The sequence below is a fragment of the Watersipora subatra genome, chromosome 3, assembly GCF_963576615.1.
Source record: "Watersipora subatra chromosome 3, tzWatSuba1.1, whole genome shotgun sequence".
Lineage (NCBI taxonomy): Eukaryota > Metazoa > Bryozoa > Gymnolaemata > Cheilostomatida > Watersiporidae > Watersipora > Watersipora subatra.
In genome coordinates this window covers 70,186,085-70,206,612 of record NC_088710.1, presented here as the reverse complement: position 1 = coordinate 70,206,612, position 20,528 = coordinate 70,186,085, and the positions used below count along the sequence as shown (strand labels likewise).

At 36.8% G+C, this 20,528-nt stretch overlaps 1 protein-coding gene and 1 pseudogene across 1 annotated transcript; one reads left to right on the top strand and one right to left on the bottom strand.

Annotated features, from left to right (window-relative positions):
- The first annotated feature begins 4,022 nt into the window (after positions 1-4,022).
- On the top strand, positions 4,023-4,565 carry LOC137390950 (protein FAM200B-like). The gene has a single exon (XM_068077263.1). The coding sequence runs from the start codon at positions 4,023-4,025 to the stop codon at positions 4,563-4,565; it is 543 nt and encodes a 180-aa protein (XP_067933364.1).
- A 1,057-nt stretch (positions 4,566-5,622) lies between these two features.
- LOC137390949 (uncharacterized) lies at positions 5,623-6,486 on the bottom strand (annotated as a pseudogene).
- Between the last annotated feature and the right edge of the window lie 14,042 nt (positions 6,487-20,528).

Genomic DNA, 20,528 nt, shown 5'->3' with positions numbered 1-20,528 from the left:
ACTTAATTTCCGTTCCTTCGGATCAAGATGATCCACTTACTTGATAGGTAGCAAAATTTCATACATATTTTTTCTAATTATATGGCAAATACATCTAAATTATGGGGTGAACATGGAAAAATTTCATACTATTGTTCTCTCAACTGACTGATTACTACGCATTAACCAGCTTTGCTCAGCCATTAGCATTCGAATTTTATATCTACATTGTCATGTGTAATTCCATAACAGACCCAGTAGTAAATACTCTAGTATCAGACGCAGAGTTAAGAAAGATCATTTTCAGCAGAGTGTTTTAGTCAATTTCCAAGCTTAGTTATATGTGCAGTAATTCACCACCAACTGTTAATATAATTAGTTATATGTGCAGTAATACACCACTAACTGTTAATATAATTAGTTATATGTGCAGTAATATACCACTAACTGTTAATATAATTAGTTATATGTGCAGTAATACACCACTAACTGTTAATATAATTAGTTATATGTGCAGTAATACACCACTAACTGTTAATATAATTAGTTATATGTGCAGTAATGCAACACCAACTGTTAATGTAATTAGTTATATGTGCAGTAATACACCACTAACTGTTAATATAATTAGTTATATGTGCAGTAATACACCACTAACTGTTAATATAATTAGTTATATGTGCAGTAATACACCACTAACTGTTAATATAATTAGTTATATGTGCAGTAATACACCACTAACTGTTAATATAATTAGTTATATGTGCAGTAATACACCACTAACTGTTAATGTAATTAGTTATATGTGCAGTAATACACCACTAACTGTTAATATAATTAGTTATATGTGCAGTAATACACCACTAACTGTTAATATAATTAGTTATATGTGCAGTAATACACCACTAACTGTTAATATAATTAGTTATATGTGCAGTAATACACCACTAACTGTTAATATAATTAGTTATATGTGCAGTAATGCAACACCAACTGTTAATATAATTAGTTATATGTGCAGTAATACACCACTAACTGTTAATATAATTAGTTATATGTGCAGTAATACACCACTAACTGTTAATATAATTAGTTATATGTGCAGTAATGCAACACCAACTGTTAATATAATTAGTTATATGTGCAGTAATGCAACACCAACTGTTAATATAATTAGTTATATGTGCAGTAATGTACCACCAACTGTTAATATAATTAGTTATATGTGCAGTAATGTACCATTAACTGTTAATGTAATTAGTTATATGTGCAGTAATACACCACTAACTGTTAATATAATTAGTTATATGTGCAGTAATACACCACTAACTGTTAATATAATTAGTTATATGTGCAGTAATACACCACTAACTGTTAATATAATTAGTTATATGTGCAGTAATACACCACTAACTGTTAATATAATTAGTTATATGTGCAGTAATACACCACTAACTGTTAATATAATTAGTTATATGTGCAGTAATGCAACACCAACTGTTAATATAATTAGTTATATGTGCAGTAATACACCACTAACTGTTAATATAATTAGTTATATGTGCAGTAATACACCACTAACTGTTAATATAATTAGTTATATGTGCAGTAATGCAACACCAACTGTTAATATAATTAGTTATATGTGCAGTAATGTACCACCAACTGTTAATATAATTAGTTATATGTGCAGTAATACACCACTAACTGTTAATATAATTAGTTATATGTGCAGTAATGCACCACTAACTGTTAATATAATTAGTTATATGTGCAGTAATACAACACCAACTGTTAATATAATTAGTTATATGTGCAGTAATACACCACTAACTGTTAATATAATTAGTTATATGTGCAGTAATGCAACACCAACTGTTAATATAATTAGTTATATCTGCCGCAATGGACCATCAACTGTTAATGTAGTGCATAAGCTATAAAACCCATAAAATTGTCTAACATATAGTTGTTCACAAACAATCTTTATGGCATTGCTATGTGTTACTAGCCAAATTAGTATTGATGTTATATCATTACATGAAAAAAGCAAATATAGCGATTGATTAATTTGCATTTTAATACTCTGTGCTCTAAGTCAACTCCGCTTCGTGCCCCATGCATAATCAAGAGCTAATTGTCTCGTATGTTAATGTCTATGCATACAGTATTTAAATATAACAATGTAAAAAATAGTGTGAGCTCAATTAAATATATATTGCTTGTCAAAGTCATACAAGACCTTAGGGATTCTTGTACAATACACAACATACATACAATTGTGCAATACAGTATATTATAATACCTTTGTTTTTAGAAGACAACTCCTTTATGAGCTTATGGCGACTCAGCGTTACGTAATTTAAAAATTAAATGAAATGTAATCAAAATTTAATTGTAATTATTTCGATTACATAATGAAAAATGAATCCATTTGAGACTGCGAGTGCGCTCACTACTAGAAGATAGCATTCAATATTGAACTTGTGTGAGCAATGTGGCGGCGGCCAAAAACAAAGAGCAAAGACAACTACCTACTTTTCACTCTTAGCTCATAAATAAACCATTCGCGAAACCAAATCAACGGTAACACCATCACACCAAGGAATTCACACCAGAGACATACTATGCGAGGGCTGGGCAAAGTGCGGCTCTTTGCAAATTTTGTTGCGGCTCTTTCAACTCTGTGAAAATTCAAATTTTGTTGACGTGTGTAGAAATATCCTTATAATATACTGTACAAAACTACATGCATTGTGACATATTAGGCTTATTTAAATGTGCACTATTACTGCATTATATATAGCCTACACATGCATCATGAGTCATAGCTCATGGCATCATGCACGTTTAGCTTTTCCGATGTAATAATGTCTGTTGCTGACCTAATGAGGACAAAATTAGAATGCTCTAGAAATGTTCATCAGGAACTCATTTCATCATGATTTCATAATGCTGGCTTATATAAGATGCTGTCACGTAGTTGAACATGTCGTTTGCAATTAAGCCAAATAATGCAGTGGGAGTAGCAATGACATCTTTAACAAAACGAACCATTTTCAGAGTTACAATAAGAACTTCACAAAGTAAATGAAATAGAAACGAATCTACAAGATAATTCTAAGATGAGTGAACCCTGGAATATGCGTTCATCTTTAGGCATGAAAAACTGCAATGTCTATTGTGCCAGGAAATGGTGTCCGCTAACAAGAAGACGAACATCAAATGACATCATGAGATGAAACACAGAGAGTTTACTACTACTTTTCTACTGGGATCTGTAGCTAGACATCAAAAGTTAGATAAACTTCAGAAATCACTAAATTTTTTAGAAAATATGCTAGTTTCTTTCATAGCTGCTGATAAACGTGCTACAGAAGCTCCTCTACGAGTGTCAAAGATTCCAGCAAAAGCAAGCTTCCCTATTCTCATGCTGAGATTGTAAATAATGCATGGTGGAGGCTATGGAAACACTTTTTCCAGATAAGCGTGATGTAATTGGTAAAGTCAAGGCAATACCACTTTCTAGGAAAAATGCCACTGGTAGAATTGAAAGCATTTATGATTATCTCAGTATGACTTTGCTAAACCATAATAGACCAGGCAGATTACTTTCTAATTGCTATTGATGAATCTACTGATATAATGGGTTTAGTTCAATTAGCAGTTTTTGTAAGGTATGTAGGCTACTGTGTACACTAACAACTGGCAATGTCATTTTACCATGCAGTTGCAAGCTGAAATCATACAAGCGCATTTTAAAAGACAGTAAAGAGAGAACATAACTCCAAGTAGAAAAAGATGCACCTATTTTGTGATATTTGTTTCCAAAATACTAACCCACACATTTATACTACATGCTTCTTTATAAAGCATCAGCATGTTTCTTTATAAAGCATAGTATAATTCTTTAGTCCTATACCCTGTGTTACATATTCTTTGATGGTAAAGAAAGGAAGGAGGGGCTTCTTAATTTGGTTGAATTAGAAGGCGAAACCAATGGCCAGGCTATCTATGATGCCCTCGTTAAAGGACTTGATAATATGAAGATAACTCTCCACAACTGCATATCTGTAACAACAGATGGCGCTCCAACCATGGTTGGAAGAGAGCAAGGTGTCATAGCTAGATTGAAGAAGGATATGCCATCAATGCTAGCATTCCAATGCTTCATCCACCTCACTGTTTTATGCGGAAAACTAAATGATCACTTTCAACAACTACTGTGTAAGGCTATGAAGATGATCAGTTTCCTCAGAAGTCGATCAGCTCTCAGACACAGAAACTTAAGAAAGTTTCTCAAAGAAAGCGATACCACTAGTGAAGATTTGCCAACATACAATAACATTAGATGGCTAAGTAAGAGAAATGTTCTGCCAAGGTTGTGGAGTATTCGTCAGGAGCTAACCTTATTTTTAAATACATGCACAAGCCTGATTGCAAGACAGTTTCCAGAAATGATGAGCCCTTCTAAAGATATGAGTGACCTTGCCTTCCTTGTTGATATCTGTGGCCATTTGAATGGTCTGAACCTCAAGCTTCAAGGGAAGAACAAGACTATCATTGATACACTACCAGCTGTTTAAGCCTTCTCCCATAAGTTGGAAATGTTTCTAGTGGATGTGTAAGGTGATATGCTTCACTTATCTACTCTAAAAGAAATTTTAGATGAGGATGAAAAATGGCCTCTTGTACAGCTGATTAGACTCACTTTATAGAAAAACTTCAACAAAAGTTTAACAATCGATTTAGTCAGTTTCAATCTTTGAAACACATCATACAACTCATAAAAGCACCTCAGAAGGCAAAGCCTAATGGAGGATGGGTTACTCAGTAGCCAATGAAGAGTGTTAATGCCTCATCTCTGCAACTGGAGTTGTGTAACCTCAAAGGTACAGATATAAATGAAATTGAGGAAGGCTTCTACTTGAAAGCTTCAACAAAGGCTGAATATCCACAGCTTGCTCAACTAGGAAAATGGTGGTACACTGTGTTTGCTGCCACATATATATGTGAATCAGCATTTTCCTACATGAATAGCATCCTAAGAATAGCATGCTGCAGTAGAGAGCCAGATTACCAAGAGATAATGAGCAGCCATAAACAATTCTATAAATCTCACTAAACTTTAAGTTATACAAAGCTCTTTAGGCTCACTTCAACATTATTCAATGCTATTGTAAAAGTATTCTAATAAATAAATTTAGTTACAATACAACTACCAAGCTTTTATTATCAGTATGAAATGCTATACTGTAATACACATGTTATACAGCTCCCAAAAATTTTGCAACTTTGAAATTTGACTCTTTGAGAAAAAACTTTGCCCACCCCTGTACTATACCATGTCAAGATATCATTACCAAAGGTTGTCATCACAAACCCAGGGAGGGATGCGGTGGGAAATTCATCCCTTTTTCATTATGTAATCGAAATAATTACAATTAAGTTCTGATTACATCTCATTTAATTTTTAAATTATTTTTCCACATAATTACAAAGCTATCAATTTGAGATTTCCACACCCCAGTCACATTGTGAGTACCATAATTATTAGACAAAATTATCAAAATTCAACCAACTGGAGAAATTTGATCATTTTATTTGCATCAACATATATACAAAAATGTACATTAGAATGGTTCATTGAGTCAAAATAGCTTTATCCAAACCAGAATACTCTCTCAAGGGAAGATCATAGTGTTTTCTAAACACAGAATCACTGGACCAGCCTCCAGCTTTTAAAACAGTATCAACAGAAATAGCATTTGAGCGCATGCATGTTGATGTACCAGCACCTCTAACACTGTGTACAATAAAAACTGAATCAATACCAGCTTTTCTCATGACATGCTTTACTCAGTTTCTCAGAGTGTCGAATTTTGCTGGTCTATGAGAAGGTACAGAAGTCAAAAATAAAAATTGACAACCAGACTCTCTCAGCGCTTTTGTCCGCAATAAAAAAGCAAGCATTAACGATACACAGATTGGGACTAATTTTAAATTGTATGAACACCAATGGTAAAACCGACGTCTAGATTACTTACACAAGGATGTCACAAAAATTGTCATAGATGTGACATCAATATGGATATCACTGATAAGAACTTTAGAAATAGTAGCTAATCTCTGTCCAGATAACAACAACAATAGCATTAACAGTTTATGACTCATGGCCGGCAAATTATTCGCTGAAAAATCCTTATCTAAATAATCAAGCACAATATCAGGGTTTCATTTCTTAGAATACTTAGGAACTGAGGGTCTGGAATGAAACACCCCCTTCATAAATTTAGTGACCAAATGATGAGAGCCCAAATTCTGGGTATCAAAGAAAAGGCCATTAACAGAAGAGATGGCCGATATAGCAGTATTCAGCGCTCTATAACCTAGGTTCTTCTTATATAACATAGACAAAAACTCCACCACGTCAATGGGTTTAGCATCCCAAATAGACTTACGTCTGAATGATGAAAACATTCGCAAGTAACCTTCATACTGATTCATTGTTGACAATCTGAATGATCCATTAATTAAATCAAACTTAAATGAATCCAAATTAAATCAGCACTATCATCATTTAGATCAGGGCTGGGCAAAGTGCGGCTCTTTGCAAATTTTGTTGCGGCTCTTTCAACTTTGTGAAAATTCAAACTCTTTTGACGTATATTAAAATATCCTTATAATATACTGTACAAAACTACATGCATTGTGACATATTAGGCTTATCTAAAAGTGCACTATTACTGCGTTATATATATAGCCTACACATGCATCATGAGTCATAATTCATGACATCATGGCATCATCTACATGTAGCTTTTCTGATGTAATAACGTCAGTAGCTGACCTAATGAGGACAAAAATAGAATGCTCCCGAAAGGTTCATCAGGAAGTCATTTCATTATGATTTCATAATGCTGGCTTATATAAGATGCATTGCCTTAGTTGAACATGTCATTTGCCATTGAGCCAACTAATGCAGTAGGGGTAGCAATGGCATCTTCAACAAAACGAACCATTCCCAGAGTTACAATGGAAGCCCCACAAAGTAAACGAAATAAAAACGAATCTACAAGAGAACTCCAAGATGAGTGGACCCTGGAATATGCATTCATTTTTAGGCCTGGCAAACCGCAATGTCTATTGTGCCAGGAAACGATCTCCGCTAACAAGAAGACGAACATCAAACGACATCATGAGACGAAACAAGAGAGTTTACTACTACATTTCTACTGGGATCTGTAGCTAGACATCAAAAGTTAGATAAAATTCAAAAATCACTAACTTCATCAGAAAATATGTTAGTTTCTTTCATAGCTGCTGATAAACGCGCTACAGAAGCTTCTCTACGAGTGTCAAAAGTTCTAGCAGAAGCAATGCTTCCCTATTCTCATGCTGAGATTGTAAATAATGCATGATTGAGGCTATGGAAACACTTTTTCCAGATAAGCGTGATGTAATTGGTAAAGTCAAGGCAATACCACTTTCTAAGAAAACTGCTACTGGTAGAATTGAAAGCATTAATGATCATCTCAGACTGACTTTGCTAACCCATATAGACCGGGCGGATTACTTTTCAATCGCCATTGATGAATCTACTGATATAATGGATGTAGCTCAATTAGCAGTCTTCGTAAGGTATGTAGGCTACTGTGTACACTAGCAACTGGTAATGTCATTTTACCATGCATTTGCAAGCTGAAGTCATACAAGTGCATTTTAAAAGACAGTAAAGAGAGAACACAACTCCAAGTAGAAAGTGTTGCACTTATTTTATGATATTTGTTTCAAAGTGACTAACCCACTGTATTAGTATATAATAGGTGTTTCTATTATGGGTTTATCCTTGTTTCATTTGTTACCAAGAATATAGCAACATTTTATAATCTTTTAGCTTTTGGGTGTTAGCCATAGCAAGCTTTGCATTAATTACTCTAGGGCAGTTGAATGTGAGACATACAGAAAGCAAGTTGTGCTGCATAGTGTTATATTTTACTTTTAACCAGCATGAGTGTTTTATAAACTTCAACTCTTTTAATATACTGGTGCGAGAGCAATTGGGAACTTTATTGTAAGTAAACACATAGTGTAAAACAGCTTATTTTTTCTCCTGATTGTGATGTAATCATGACAGTTTAGTTTCTTTTAATAATCAAGATGATAAGTTATTGTCAGTTTTAACATGAAGGTTTGTATGTTTTCATTTATAGATTGTTATAACTAACTTTTATTACTTTTCTTGCTTTATTGATTACAGAGTAGTGTCACAAATATAAAGACTGTTGCTAACCATATCAGCTCTGATCCGGTAAAGTACTAATAAAGTTTGGCAGACATAGAGCCTGGCTTAGAAGAAGGGATTAAGTCATTAAAGAAGGTCAGATCTCAAAGCAAAGCTGACATCATTTCTACAGTAAAGACGATAGAAAACTCTATCAGAGAAGAAAATCTTATCAGTACAAATAAGTTGGTAGACCATCTCAATGAACAATGGTCAGAGTTGTCAGCCCAACATGTAATATATACAGAACTGGTCAAAACTGATACTACAGATGACAAGCATAAGATGGTGGGAGGCAAAGACTTAGATGAATACTTAGAGGAGACAGAGGAGGTCTATACATCTATCACAGCTAAAGTGAGGAAGTTCCGAAAAGACACATTGATGAACCAAGGCGCGCAGCTGATGAAAAATATTGACTCCTACACTGTATGTGAGTGAGCTAATTAGCACTAAGGAGTCAAATACTTTTGTGTTAAATGATTTTGAAGCTGATGCTACAAAAAGAGACAGCTTTTTCGTACAGCAAATCTTTGTTAGCTCAATTATCTAAATTTTCTTTTTCTGTCTCTAGTTAATGACATAGAGATTAGGGTGAATAGATTGCAACATAGTATTGTAAAGGTTAGTAGGATGCCAGTAATTCAGCCCTGTTCTAATGACATACAAAACCAAACAAACACATTTTACAAACCTAGTGGTACTTCACTTGTGACTGACCCTACAAATTCTGAAACTGTTTTGTCCATACCTCTTTCTGTTCCTTCCAATCAGTATCATTCCAATACTAGTGACGTCTGTTAACGGAAATCTTGGAACACTAGAGTGTCTACGTTAATGCTGACCAGTGACAGTACACGTCTTGACACGTCAATAGTAGCCGCGTACGCTGACGACACTCATGAGCATGCTCATAACGCCACCCTTACTAGCAACGTAGACCCACCTCTGGTTCGAATTCTTACAGAACTAGATTTTAAAAAACTTCGCCCCTATTTTTGACGGTGATAGGAGGAAGTGGGCAGAGTTCAAAGCTATTTGGAAGAGATACGAACAGCAGGAGTATTCAAGTGATGAAGAGAGAGTTTGGGCCCTTAAAGAGAGTTTGAGAGGTAGACTATTGGAATGTGTTTGAGCTATAATAGTCACACAGCTCAATGCTTATGCTAGGATGTGGGAACGTTTGGAGAGTGTTTACTGTGACGTAAGCTTATCAGTCCAGTCAGTCTATAGTGAACCAACCAAGCTCCCTAGAGTGAAAGATGATGATTTTAGAGGACTCGTACAGTTTGTGAATGAGATGGAGCTGTTTTATAGCCAATTAGAAGAAGTAAGGCAGTTGAAGGCTATTACAATTGCCCACATAGACAACATGACTGATCTTCTTCCCATTCAAACAAGAAAGCAATGGATGCACACTTACAGTAAACTTTCTATTGAGGATCAGGTTCATCCATTCTCAAGTTTATTGTCCTTTCTAGAACAAGAAAGATCTGTGGCTATGCGCTTAGCTGAGCGACAATCAACTCAAAAAGCAGATGGTAATGTTAGGAAAACAGTGTTTCACTCAAGTATTGATGCTGGATCAAGCGATTATGCATCGCAACCTAGCAATTGAGTTATTCACACTAGAAATTGGGTGGGTGAAACATAAAACCGAAGATTGTAGAATATTTTTGATTATGCCTTTAGATGAGAGAATTTAAAAACTTAGAAAAAAACAAATCTTGTCTTGCTTGCCTTGGCAGTCATATGCGTGGTCAATGTAAAAAGACAGATGTATGTAGATTTTGTGGAAATAAGCATCATAAACTACTTTGCTCTACGAATCCAGAAAAAAACAAGCATGACGATTCGAAATCTACCACCACAAGAGGCTACTATTCAAATCAAGACAGTAGTGTAGCTTTGCTACCCATTATGGTCGTTGAAGCCCCTGGAGCATCATCTCGCAAAACTTCTCTATTTTTTGATGGTGGGTCCAACACATCTTACATAACTCATAAAGCTGCAAAGAGATTGAAGGCAAGGCGGCTCTCTAACATGACGTATTCATGGAATAACTATTCATGGGAAATATTGAAAGCCAATACCAGACATGCAAGTATGAAGTTTCTTTACCCAGTTCGAAGGGAGAGATTGTGAAAATAATTGCCTTCGGCATAAACGACATCACTGGAGATATATCCAAGTTAGACACGCAAACTATACAAAAGCTATTTCCCTATGAGTTGTAATATTGAGACAGAAAATTGAGACAGTAGACATTTTACTAGGAAATGATTATTTTGGATTCCATCCTAAGAGAGAGGTCGCTAAAGCAGGAACTAATCTAAGCATTATGGAAGGTGGGTTTGGTATGTGTCTCCAGGGTTCACATCCTTTGCTTAGGGAGAAGACCAGTCTCAACACTTTGCTTGGTGTAGTTAGTGATAGAGGAAATAGCGTGCAGAGCTTTTTTGTGTTTATGCCTACTGCTTCTCATATGCTGTTCGAAAGACCATCCATAACAGCACGATGCAAAATGGAAAGATTTATTGAAGGTGAAGAGTTGGGCACAGAACTAAATCCAAAGTGTGGTAACTGTAAATGTTCCAAGTGCCCAGTTACTGGCCACACTTACTCTTTTCAAGAAGAACAAGAATTAAGCTTGATAAGAGAAAATCTCCGCTATGATAAAGACAACCTCAGGTGAAAACCTAAATATCCTTGGATTGTTGACCCATCTGGTTTGCCAAACAATTACCAAGCAGCAAAAGCCACTCTTGCAAATACATAGCGTAATCTAAAGGAAGATCCTACCTGGTCCAAGGTATATCAAGAGCAAATACAAGGTATGGCTTCATGTGGTGTTGCCAAGAAGCTTACTCAAGAGAAAATACAGCAGTGGAAAGGTCCTTACTTTCCACTGTATTCTACTTGTCTCATTTGGCCGTGAAAAATCCCAAGTCCAGTTCCACACCTGTCTGAATTGTGTTTAACTCTAGCCAGGCCTTTCATGGTGGTTCACTCAATTCTGCTTTAGCGAAAAGACCTGATTGTTATATGAACAACTTGTTGGGAGTTTTGTTGAGATGGAGAGAGAATGAGGTGTCAGTTACTGGGGACATTAGAAATATGTATAATTCAATCTTCCTAGAGCCTATAGAAATGCACTGCCACAGGTTGTTATGGAGGAATATGAACACAAGCAGAGATCCAGACATATACGTAATATCTAGAGTGAATATGGGAGATAAACCTGCAGCAGCCATTAGCACAGAAGCTATTTATAAGATGGCAGAGATGTTTCGCGAAGACTATCCTAGGGTAGCTCAGTTACTAATGAAGTCGACATATGTGGATGATATAGTAGGATCAGTGAGTAGTGTAGAAGAAGCTAGAGAGCTAACTAGGAACACTCAGGATATGTTGCACAAAGCAGAATTTCACATTAAGTATTGGCAAATAAACAATCTTAGGACCAATGAGGTCAATGGAAGTGAGACTGAAGAAGAAAAAACTCAAGTATTAGGTGTGTCATGGAATTCACAAAGTGATTGCATTTGTTTTAAAGCTGCCCTCAACTTCTCTCCCAAAAAGCGTGGGGCTCACACAGGGCCAGATTTGGTAATGGAGCAAGTGCCTTCCTTGATACCTGTCATACTAACCAGAAGACTGGTACTTGAACAGACGATGAAAATGTTTGATCCTTTTGGTCTTCTTAGTCCCTTTACACTGGAGTCCAAGTGTCTTCTTCGGGAAACCTGGGCGTTGCAATTAGGATGGGATGATGCACTTTCCAAAGATCTTCATTGTAAATGGGTAGTGTTCTTTCAAGAAATATTTCAGATAGAAAGGTTAGTGTATAATAGATCTCTAAAGCCTTCTAATGCAGTGGGAAATTCCACATCTCAGGCACCATCACTACCATCAAATAGCACAACTAGATGGTAGTGATGTTGCCTATGGGTTCAGTGCATATATACGTTGGAAACTGAGCAACGGATCTTGGTGGTGTAGATTAATCATGGCCAAGTGTCGCATAGCTCCACTAAGCAAGCTCTCTACCCCTCAGATGAAACTAAATGATGCTGTCCTTTCTAAGAGAGGAAGGAAAGTCATCGAAGCTGAATCTAGATTCAATTTCGAGAATGTATATCAAATGGTAGATTCCGAAACAGTTTTGTGCATGCTCAACAAGATCTCCACTAGATTTAAAGTGTATGAAGGAGTGATAATTGGGGAATTTTAGGCTGCTACTGATGGGGACATGAGTTGCTGGTATTGGATATGTGAGAAGGAGAACGCCTCGGATTGGCTCACCCGAGGTAAAAAGCCCTCACAGATGACAGTTGATTCAGAATGGTGGAGAGGTCCAGACTTCGTGTACCGACCCATTAATGAACGGAATGTTAGACAGGTTTCTGAACTAAAAAGCGATCAGCAGCCAGGAGTAAAAAAAGCATTTGCTGCTAGCTCTACAGCACACACTAATGACAAAGACAGCAGCATCTTAGATTATGAGAACTATAGCTCTGCAAAAAAAGCTATTTGGGTAATAGCTAGAGCTCTCAATATCTTTAAGCGGAAGTCTTTTAGAGGAGGAGAAGTATGTTTAGTCACACCAGAAACACTTGAACAGGCTAAGGTGTTATTGCTTCGGGATGCGCAAAAGGAACTATGAGAAGAGATGAAAGACAAGCGGAAAAACAGATATGCAAGACTCAACCCAAAGTTTGCTAGTGCAAGTTTATGTGTCGTTGGCAGTAAACTTCGGGAGCACAATCCTCAGACTGAATTGGCAGGAAATGATTTGCAAGTGTTATTGCCTTCATCACATCCATTAACACTTTTACTCATGAGAGACGCGCACAAAGATGGAGGACATAGGGGTTGAGATGCTACTCTTGCACGCTTTCGACAAGCATATTGGACACCACAAGGTGCCAAAATAGCAAGAGCCACAAGAAACAAGTGCCAACTGTGTCGACTAGGAGACTCTAAAATGGCTATACAAGAAATGGGAATTCTTCCGGTAGATAGATTAAACTGTGCTCCTCCTTTCAACACGGTGATGATAGATTTCTTTGGACCATACAGCGTACGGGGAGAAATACAAAGAAGAACTACAGAAAAAGCCTATGGTGTGATCTCTACTGACCTAGCTTCTAGAGCTGTGCACATAGGAGTTTTTGGATATGAAACGCAGTCGTTTATACTAGCTTTGCTGCGTTTTACTAGCATCAGGGGTGGCCTAACAAGATTAATTCAGATTCTGGAAGTCAACTTGTTGGAGCCGAGAAAGAACTACAATTGGTTTGAGAGAAAATGGAAAAGTCTTCAATATATAGGTCTAGTGTAAGTCAAGGCCTTGAGTAAGTGTTTGGACCAGCAGATAGCCCATGGAATCAAGGCGCTGTAGAATGTCTGGTGAAAGCTGCTAAAAGATGCTTTATGTTTGCAATGAACAACCAGAGACTTCTTTTTTCACAGTGTGCTATGAAGCTGCGAACACTCTGAATGAGAGACCACTTGGATCTTTATCTAGTGATGATTCGATCATCACAATTCTAACTCCCAACTGTTTATGGTTAGGAAGATCAATGTCCAGAAATCCAGGTAACTGGAAAGATGTTCAGACTACAAAGCAAACCCTTCAGCTTATAGAACATGTGTCTCAGACTTTTTGGAAGCATTGGAGTGATTTGTATGTTCCTACAATGGTCTTTCAGCGTAAATGGCAGAAAGGTAGTAGAGACTTCAGGGAGGGAGATGTGGTAGTGGTTGCAGATAGTAACTCCCTTAGAGGAAGGTATTATGTGGCTCGGGTGAAGACTGCTTTTCGTGGACAAGATGGAAGGGTGAGGAAGGTAGAGTTGACTCATAAGAATTTCAGAGTTGGCGAGAAGGTTAATGAGTACAAAGGAGCGGGTAGTGTAACAATAACGAGAGGTGTACACCAGATAGCCTTGCTGGTTCCCATAGATGAGTCGTAGAAGTATCGTTAGCTAAGCGTATAAGTCCCAACCTCAAGTACTGATGTGTAGTTATCCCTAACGTTTGCATGTGATTAACCATTTTTCCCTCGAATTAGACTGGATGAACTTCTATTTATTGCATACTTGACTGACATGTCTGACATGGGCTTTATTTCCATTAATTCAGGTTTCAGGTCAAGCGGTTTGCAACTGGCATGTTACTAACTGAATTTTTGCTATATCTTGGTAAAGTCTAGCCCTCCGGTGTATTAGTATATAATAGGTGTTTCTATTATGGGTTTATCCTTGTTTCATTTGTTACCAAGAATATAGCAACATTTTATAATCTTTTAGCTTTTGGGTGTTAGCCATAGCAAGCTTTGCATTAATTACTCTAGGGCAGTTGAATGTGAGACATACAGAAAGCAAGTTGTGCTGCATAGTGTTATATTTTACATTTATATTACATGCTTCTTTATGAAGCATCAATATGTTTCTTTATAAAGCATAGTATTATGCTTTAGTCATATACCCTGTGTTGCAGATTCTTTGATGGTGAAGAAATGAAGGAGCTTCTTACTTTGGTTGAATTAGAAGGAGAAACCACTGGTCAGGCTACCTATGATGCCTTCGTTAAAAGACTTGACAAGATGAAGATGACTCCACAAATGCATATCTGTAACAACAGATGGCGCACCAGCCTTGGTTGGAAGAGATCAAGGGCTCATAGCTAGATTGAAGAAGGATATGCCATCAATGCTAGCATTCTATTGCATCATCCACCTCACTGTTTTATGCGGAAAACTAAATAATCACTTTCAACAACTAATGTGTAAGGCTATGAAGATGATCAACTTCCTCAGAAGACAATCAGCTCTCAGACACAGAAACTTAGGAAGTTTCTCAAAGAAAGAGATGCCACTTGTGAAAATTTACCAACATACAATAACATTAGATGGTTAAGTAAGAGAAATGCTGTGTCGAGGTTGTAGAGTATTCATCAGGAGCTAAGCTCATTTCTAAATACATGCACAAGCCTGATTGCAAGACAGTTTCAAGAGATGATGAGCTCTTCTAAAGATATGAGTGACCTTGCCTTCCTTGTTGACATCTGTGGCCATTTGAATGATTTGAACCTCAAGCTTCAAGGGAAGAACAAGACTAATCATTAATACACTACCAGCTGTTTAAGCCTTCTCCCATAAGTTGGAGTTGTTTCTGGTGGGTGTGCGAAGTGATATGCTTCACTTTCCTACTCTAAAAGCATTTTAGATGACGATGAAGAAATGGCGTCTTGTACAGCTGAGTACACTCACTTTATAGAAAAGCTGCAACAAGAGTTTAGCAATCGATTTAGTCAGTTTCAATCTTTGAAACATATCATACAACTCATAAGCACCTCAGAAGGCAAAGCCTAATGGAGAGTGGGTTACTCAGTTGCCATTGAAAAGTGTTAATGTCTCATCTCTGCAACTGGAGTTGTGTAACCTCAAAGATACAGATATAGATGAAATTGAGGAGGGGTTCTACTTGAAAGCTTCAACAAAGGCTGCATATCCACAGCTTGCTCAACTAGAAAAATGGTGGTACACCGTGTTTGCTGCCACATATATATGTGAATCAGCATTTTCATACATGAATAATATTAAGAGCAAGTTGAGATCCACTTTGACCCAAGATCACTTGTGTCAGCTCCTAAGAATGGCATGCTGCAGTAGAGAGCCAGATTACCAAGAGATAATGAGCAGCCATAAACAATTTCATGTATCTTACTAAACTTTACAAAGTTATACAAAGCTCTTTATGCTCACTTTAACATTATTCAATGTTATTGTAAAAGTATTTTAATAAATAAATTTAATTACAATACCACTACCAAACTTGTATTATCTGTATGAAATGTTATAACGTAGCTCTTCATGAAATGTTATACTGTTATACAAAGCTCTTTAGGCTCACTTTAACATTATTCAATGCTATTGTAAAAGTATTCTAATAAATAAATTTTATTACAACCACTATCAAACTTGTATTATCAGTATGAAATGTTATACTGATACACATATTATGCGGCTCCCAAAAATCTTGCAACTTTGAAATTTGGCTCTTTGAGAAAAAAACTTTGCCCACCCCTGATTTAGATGGTATCTAAGCTGCCTTTAAATCCTTATATCAGCCCATACGCAAGGTTGAGCTTTCTTTCCAAAGGATGTGCTTGAGTCAGTGGCTGTTTGAAGGGTCTCTTCAGCAACATGCTCCTCAATAACGGATATCAGACTTGAGCGGGCCACTCCGGGTAGACAATGATAATTTTGCCTCTGGCCTTCTGATTTACCTTGTTAAGTACTCTTAGTAAGACACTGAAAGGAGGAAAAGCATATATAAAGCCAAGTCTGTTCCAATTAGAAGTAAAACAATCAACAGACACACATTTGTCATCTGGTTTCCAACTTATATATGCTGAAGTTTTAGCATTCATTGAACTGGCAAAAATATTAATTTCGGGTAGCCTCAGATCTCTGATAATCATTCCAAAACAATCATCTGTCAATGAGAGCTCTTTGTTCTGATCCAACCTCCTCATGAAATCAGCTTCATAATTCAATTTTCCAGCAATATGAGAAACAAAGATATATATTTGTCTTGGTAAGCACCACTGCCAAATTTCCTTAGCTAATGAATTGCACAATTGAGATCTTTGGCCTCCCGTGTTAGCGATATAGGTAACTCATAGCCTTGGAATTATCCCATCTCACTAATACACATTTTCCACTAAACTCTGACTCAAAAACTCTGAGGCCTTGCAGAATTGCCCTCATTCTCAGTGCATTTATGTTATTGTCAGACATAGTCAACTCCTGATCTGACCACTCTCCACCATGTACATTATCACCATGAACAAACCCAAACCCAACTAGGCTTGTATCAGATTGGACAGTAAAATCATAACTGACTGAATCACTAATAGGCACTCCAACACCAACCCTGGACTCAAATGCCCAAAACCTCAAATCCAACTTGGCTGCTTCTGCATTGCCTGTCGATTTTTCCTTTGTTTAGTGAAAGTGCATTGATTTTACATGCCTCTAAACCACGATAATGTAGCCTACCACAATGATAGGCAGGAAGAACTGATATTATCTAGCCAATTACTTGTGCAAGATTTCTCATAATAACACTTGAACAATTTAGCATGTCAGAAGCTAGTCGTGTGATCTTTTCAATTTTATCTTAAGATATAGATAGAGTTAAGATATAATTACAAGTGCTAAGCTTAAAGCCTAAGAACTCAATTGTCTGAACAGGTTGCAAGACTGACTTAAAGCCAGCTTTCTGAAACAATACCCCAGAAGCTTTAATACTAGCCAAACACTTAAGATAAGAGTGCTCCACAAGCAAACAGTCATCAATATAAGCAACAGATGAAAACCCTGAAGATCGCAAATGACTATAAAGCACTTTTATAATACAAGTGAATAATTTTGGTACAATAGTAAGACCTTTAGGCAAGATCTAATACTCAAAAAAATGTTCCATCTAGCTTGAATCACAAACATTTCTTAAAATGGTCATGGATTGGTATACTATAGCAAGCTTTCTCAAGATCAACAGAGGCCAGAAATGAATTTTTTTGAGTCAACATCCAGATCAGATGACACTTTGAAATGTTCATACTCAATGGATTAATTGAGACGTTTAAGATTTAAAATCATACGACTAGTACTAGTACTAGTACTAGTACTAGTACTAGTACTATCTTTCTTGGGAACAAGAAACACAGGCGTTATAGTTTTGCCTTGAACAGAAAACACTTCTCTAATTATACCTAAATTCTCAAGTTTGCTGGTTTCAGACCTTAATGTATCGAGGTCTCCAGTATTGGGCACATATGAAGCTTGATATGGCAAATAACTATGTTTAAGTTTATAACCCTGCACTGCCTCCAGTACATAGGGATCATGAGTTAGAGTGGACCAAAATTGATAACAGTTTTTCAGGTTTCCAGGGACAAAGTTTTCTACTCTTAATTCCTTGTGCTGTTGTTGTGGTTGCTGCTGTTGCCATTGGTCTGATATGACTTCAGTGGAAACTTTCCTTTTCCTCTTCTGAAATTGTTCTGGTAATTTTTGTTCCAAAAATGTTTGTTCTGACTGCGACCTTGAAACAATGCAGTGCCAGGATTAGTAACAGTCAGACAGCACAAACAATGACATTAATAATTAGATTGACTGTAACCTATACCTAATGTCCAAATGACTGTGAGATTCTGTACCTTTCCATTTTTTGACCTATTATTTGCTAGTTTGTCACCAAACTCCGCTTGCTTAATAGCACTGGTCAACTTGTCATCTCCGGATAGCAAATCAGTCAAAAGTACATCAACACCACAGAGTGTTTTGAATGTCGCTGCTATGTCAGCTTCAAGCTTTCTCTCTGGAAAGCACAATCAAGCACAGCAATTAATAAGCAAGCAAGAAGCTTAATAATCACTATCACTGGAAACTGGTGTTGGTTTTCGTCTCCATGTATGTATTACTAATATAATTTTACTCACCCTATACATGTTCAAGCTGTAAGATGTTGTCCCATTAGTGTTAAGGCATCAAATGATGCTTGGTAGACTCTCTCCAACTCAGGGTCCTTTATGTTCTTGCTTTGTTGGAACGCATATTCCGTCACAGTAGCCGTCGCCATAATACCTTTGCTGATCAAGCCCTGAATTCTTCCTAATCTGCCATCTTTTCTTTGACAGTGGAAGCAATTTGTTATAAATTGTAACATTAACCTTGACATCTCTCAGATATGTTGTATTACTTGGTGGTTTTATTCTCTCCAGCTTTGCTTTCAACTTGTTTGACGCCACACTAGTCGTCATTCTCTTATCTATGTAGCAAGCTATTGAGCCAGCTATTTCTGGGCTTACATCATCATCATCCTCATCGGTGCACCAATCCACATACGAAATTTCTGTTTCATCGCTGGCATCACCTGCATCACTGGTCTCATCTTGAAGCTTTATTTTCTTTGTTTGCTTAAACTTGGCATCCTGCATCTTTTGGAACAATGTAGTCACGTCCTCCAGTTTCAGCCCAGCATTAGATGAAGAGCCTGTGGCTCCTTCATTAGTGCCAGTATTTCCAGCCACATCAGTTTCCTTCTCATGGGAAACTGGAGGTCTCTCAACATCACTAACATCAGGCATCTACAATGCAAACAAAATGCATGTATTAGTATAATATACATGTACATAAGATTCTGATCAATGAAATAGCATTAATAGGAATAACAAGCCAATAGTGCAATAACTCGGTGCAACGTTGTCCAACATACCCCACCTTACTGGATTGGTGGGCATGGAAGAATCACACATGTATTCGCTTTCTGTCAGGCAACCTGCAGTATGCGACCCAGAAACAATGGAATAAGTCCATTGGCTGCATGGTACCACAGCACAGAATCGTAGTAAGGTAGGATTACAAGCATCCACCTGCAATCACATGGATTGCTTGGGTAAAATCTTCGTGCAGACTTGAAAAACTAAAGTTTGATTTTCACTCAGCCAAAAACAAAACCATCACAATTTTCGGTTCCAAATCTATACCTCTAGTTCAGGTTATATTAGCTGATTAAGAGTGATTTAATCAATTTTATTATCTAAAGCCACATACAAGAAGAATAAATGGAACATACCTTATAGATAGAAAACAGGTTCAATGTTCAGCTCAATAACCAGCCACTTCTCAGCACGAAGTACACAACACGATTGAGCGCTATCTCCTCGTAGTGAATGTAGTCGCAGTCTCAAATTGATAGCTTTGTAATTATGTTGAGAAATAATATTCTTTGTACCTAATTTATGAGAATACAGTATTTACATTATCTAAATGGGTGTTTTTATTTCTAATTAAGTTGATATCAGAAGAACATGATTACTTAGACATGAAATCTTTCTCTGCCAAGACTTTTTATCAAAAGAGAATCAAGCTCTGCTTTTGGTCAACTGATAGACCTTAGCTAGCTGGTCAATGCTGGTGAGATATGTCTTATTATTAAACCTATGTAATCAATCAACTTATGAAGTCTGAATGAGTTTATGTGTGAAGTACACTTCTTCAAGTCATGACATGTCTAGATACAGCTTATTTTCTCTTAATATTCAAAAAGCTGTAGATGGCTTAGATGAGCTTATACAAGCACTCATACTGCTATAGCTAATGCCTGTTGGTCATCATACAGGTCTGTGACATGCAATTGTTCAGGTAGTGAGACAAATAGGTATGTATTGGCCATGCACAAACAGTTAC